We start from the raw sequence: 4,891 nt of genomic DNA, 5'->3' as shown, positions 1-4,891 counted from the left end.
CAATATCATTTTCATTTCGAATATAACTAAAAATCAAAAAATTTAATTCTCATTCAATTCCGACCGATTTCTTAACCGATTTATTGGAGACAAAATTCATGGGGAATCGGTTGTTGCGCTGAAGTCCGCATTGATTTGAAATTCATGCTGATTCCTGAATGAAAGTTTTACACTCACTCGAATTCGATAAGGATTTTATTCCGAATCGGTAATATGGATCTGGGTGGTTGCTGGAAATCCCACCAAGCGTACATGATGTACGTTTTTACTCAAAATGTTACTAATTTGAATGCGTGTGCATATAGAACATCCCTAAAAGCATTTGATATTTTGACAGTGCTTTGCTTATGTGGAATTATCGGTTGAAAGCTGAAGTAAATTCTCTCGATAGGCATATTTTTGAATATATTTTGTGTGTTTCAAAACCATTACATCTGAAAATAAGATGATTTCGGAATGGGATGAAATCAAACGGCTGGCTGCTGATTTTCAGAAGGCTCAGCTGTCCACTAGCCTGCAAAGGTACAATAAGTCTCAGTGAAAGATGTAATTTTAATTGTAATAATTTATTCAGACTTTCAGAGCGGAATTGCGTCGAACTGGTCAGTGTTCTGATCTCGAAAGGTCTCTTGGATGTGATTTTTACTACCGACGGCAAAGAATATTTGACACAAACTCATTTAAAGCAGGAGGTTAAGGACGAAATGTTTGTTCTTGGTGGTCGTGCAAATTTGGTAGACCTGGCAAAAGCACTTAATGTTGATTTCGATAAAATTCAACGGATTGCGGATCAAATTATATCGGAAGATGCAACTATTAAATTTGTTCTTGGGCAGCTATTGGATGACTCGTACATGCAGCGTGTAGCGTCAGAAATCAACGAAAAACTATCTCAAGCCGGTGAAATAAACGTGGCTGATTTGACGATTCAATATGATTTACCAGCCGATTTTATATTGAATAATATAATTGTGAAACATCTTAACAAGATAATTATGGGAAAACAAGACTCTTCGAATGCTAATATATTTTTCACACAGTCCTACATTACCAGGAGTAAAGCGAAGATCCGAGGAGCTTTGGCAGCAATTACTAGACCAACTCCAATATCGGCTATCCTTGCTCAAAGTGGTGTCCCTGACAGATTGTTTTACTTATTGGTCAACGAGGTGGCTACTCTCGGTAGTGTAACGTCTAGAACCCCAGGTGCATTATATATTCCGCGCATTTATACTAAGACGCAAGTTGAATGGGTTCAGAATTTCTACCGACAGAATGGATATCTGGAGCATGATTCGGTAGCTGGGTTGGGCGTCAATGACGTCAAAAATTTCATCGTAAATCAACTGCCAAATGAAAAAATCACGCATTTAAAGAAATGTAGTGTAGGCGACAAGTTAATTGATCAAGTTTCGGCTTCGCTGGATGAATGCATTGCTACCAATAGCTATTTAGATGTATCCACAGTGTTACCGTCGATTATGAGTGATGAAGACATTGAGCAGCTGATTGACATGATATTACCACCAACCAAACAGAAACAAGCATTAATTTTTGGTAGCACAATTTTGACTAGCAAATATATTGATAACATCATTAAACCGTGTTACGATATAGCAAATGATAATGCTAAAAAGTCGGTGGATAGTGGAAGCTATCAGCAATATATGGCTGAAAAAATGATGAAACATCAGGATGTTCCTAATAGAGAATCTGTTGGAGGTGACAGTAAAGCAGATAAGCGTGAAGAACGGCGAAAGAAAGCTGCTGGTGGAAAAGGAGGTGGTGGTACTCAAGGTCGTGAAACAAAAACCAAATCTACTAAAAAACATGCTAGAGGTCATCGTGGTAACATATCCGACTCTGATGACGAAACTACTACTAGTAGTAAGCTAACTGGAAAAGGAGCAAAAGAAGTACCGCTTGAGCTAATAACAAAGAAAGATATTATCAAGGTGTTGGAAATTGGCCTAGAGCCCGAAGGATTGGAGGATCTTTCGAAGCAACTTGCAAATCATTACTACCCGTAAGAATAAATCAATCAGTATGATCTATAGTAATATTAATTTGATGTATTTTCTTATTTACAGTCAATTCACCGAGTTTGCCTTAGCCAAGGCCCACGAACTGTATGAAATTTCTTTGCACCAAAATAGCCGAAATCGTCGTCAAACTCATGCAAATCTACAAGATAAGCTTAACAACCTGTACAACGATATTCGTCTTTATGATAAAGGCATCAAGCTTCTTCCCGCGGATGTTCAGCCCCAACTGGCAAAATACTTACTGAAATCGATTGGGACAGAATTTTGCAACGAAATTTTCTTCTATGTGGCAGCTGAATGTAATCTAAATGCCAATGGGACGACTCTCACAACAGAGCAACGCAATAAAATTGCGCAAGAATGTAGCGAAGAGTACACAGCAGCCTTGCAGGCATTAAATAAAGCTACAATGGGTAACTCTTCTATTGATGATTTCCTCGTAGTAGCGGAAAACTCTCTTCAAGTATGCAGTATGATATTGAAGAAGATTGACAAGAAAAAAGATAGGTAATTATCTTCAATTAAAAGCTGTTCAATACGAATTTGTATTTCAATTGGCGCTACCATAGCGATCAATAAAGACAGACGCAATGCTCACAGAAACAGCAAAACCTCATTTTAATTGGTTCTGATTAAATTATGATCTATGCGACGTTTTTCTTTTATTACAGGAATTTAATTCTTTCCCATAAGCATGGCTTACTGGAGCAGTTGTCGAGTTGCTCAGACCATGCGCTTGTCCTGCACTTGGCTGTACTGGTTATCTTCACAATATCTACTCAGAGTATGCTTCACATTTCAGGAAGGCACGTGTCTGCCGTCCTAAGATTTCTTCAGCCGTCTCTCAATCCAGACCAAGCGCAAAAACTGACAACATATCACGGTAAGTATTCGTTCAATTTCTAACCGAACGTACTAACATAGTCGGATATTCTTAGAAAACTCGATTTTACCATTTACGGGAAATGCGAAATTGAATTCATAGTACATGAGAACTAGACATTCTCGAGGATTATGAATAAAATGTTATGATGTTCGGAATTTTAATACCATTTTTTTTTTGTTACATTCCAGATTTAGTACTGAAGCTTCTGAGTGCTGAAAGCACTGCTTATGGTAGCAAGCTTGACGTTGATGATATTACGAAGCAACTAGAAGACTTGACGCATATTGTTAAGGATATTGCTACAGATTTAAAAAAAGTAGGTGTTACCAGTGCCGAATAATAATTGTATCATATTGAATAAACAATACAACAAAAACAAAATTTTTTATTTATTTGATTTTTAATATATTGTATTAAATAGATATGAGATATTGATAGTGAGATAATAAATGTCAAAAATATATCAAAGTTTGAAACGACGCAAGCCCCCTTTCCTTCCTACAGCGACCTGCATGGGTATGGTAATCAACGTCATTGATTATTTCATGCTCTATGTCAGTTTTGGCAAGAATGTAATTTACTTTATATTGTAATTGTTTTTTTATTCATTCACTTTTTAGGCTGAAAGGTACGCAAAACGCAATTTTTAACAACAATTTGTTTTAAATCGTTATGAACAATTACTTAGCGTAACAAATATTTAATAATAATAATTTTTGTACGCAATAAGTATCTCAACAAAGTAGTGAAAGCAATTATTAAAGCAAAATGTTCTCGCTTTGCCCCTCCATCTCCTAAGTTCACAATATATTGCCCGATTGAACTTTTAATAGAACAAAACATGATTGTCTACCATGATGTGAAACTTTATTGAAATCTACTTCCAATATCAAATTGTTACTCCTTGCTGTCTAAACGATATCTATATGCGAATGCCGGCGCCGAAACGCTCTAATTGGTCTGATCGACCTAGTGCGGATCAACCTTGACAATATAAATATTAATTTTATATTTATATGGGCCCAAGACTTCTGCTTTGATTGACTTAAAAACTTGACAAAACACGTCGGAAATGTTTCATTATTACAAACTATAAAAGAAAAAATCTGATTTTTTGAAAATATTAAACCTTACGGGCTCCCTTGAGTAATAAATTGTTTCCATTGAATTTATAGACAAAAAACTATAAACGCGTTTTTCTCGAAAGCAGGCAAATTTTGATCACATTTTCTACATATAAAAAACCAGACCCCAACGTTTTCCTTTTCGGTGTTTGTTACTTTGGGGAGGTTTAACAGCTACAAAATGGCGGATTTGTTCGTGAAAAATCGTAGTTTCCATTTTAAACAACCACCAAAATTTAAAAAAAAAATCAAACAGAAACGTTGGGGTCTAGAAAAATTTCTTCTCTAACTATGCTGCGTTCATTTGTTCACTTCATATTAGTCTGCGCTGAGATACAGTGGACACCGCAAATCATGATTTTGAAGACGCGTCCTCAAAAATACATTTTTCACCGACTTATTTCTCAATATTTTTCCACGAAAAAATTACAAAATGTTCGAATGATGCTTTTCACTATGCAAAACATTTGAATTAATTTTTTTGAACGATAATTTTGGAAAAATCTCGCAAAAATAATGATTTTTTTCATCGTTTAGACCCTACGCCCTTTGTTTACTGTCAATTATTCCCGAACTTGTCAGCAGAAATTCTACTGTGTTCGGCAAAAGCGATTATGATCGAACAATGAATTGCCGAGTCATCAGTAATCGAACCTAGAAAGGATTTTTCTTTATTTTTGTATGAAATAAATATCACAAAAGCTAAGGTTGGGGAAAGGGGGTGTTTTATTGATGTCCAATTTATTGCAGTATACAAAATAGCAAAACAAACCTCAAAAGAAAGCATCACGATTAAAGACAATTATTTCCAGTGCTCCTCATCTACCTTGAAATAT

General features: G+C 35.7%; 1 protein-coding gene across 1 annotated transcript; it reads left to right on the top strand.

The window, feature by feature from the left end:
- The first annotated feature begins 355 nt into the window (after positions 1-355).
- On the top strand, positions 356-3,298 carry LOC131427233 (E3 UFM1-protein ligase 1 homolog). The gene is made up of 5 exons (XM_058590240.1): positions 356-522; positions 575-2,026; positions 2,091-2,552; positions 2,717-2,928; positions 3,120-3,298. The coding sequence occupies exons 1-5, from the start codon at positions 446-448 to the stop codon at positions 3,269-3,271; spliced, it is 2,355 nt and encodes a 784-aa protein (XP_058446223.1). The 5' UTR covers positions 356-445; the 3' UTR covers positions 3,272-3,298.
- Positions 3,299-4,891: the final 1,593 nt, after the last annotated feature.

This window comes from Malaya genurostris, chromosome 2, assembly GCF_030247185.1.
Source record: "Malaya genurostris strain Urasoe2022 chromosome 2, Malgen_1.1, whole genome shotgun sequence".
Classification (NCBI taxonomy): Eukaryota; Metazoa; Arthropoda; class Insecta; order Diptera; family Culicidae; genus Malaya; species Malaya genurostris.
Note: the sequence above shows the minus strand (reverse complement) of the source record. Positions and strands in the feature narration are given on the sequence as shown.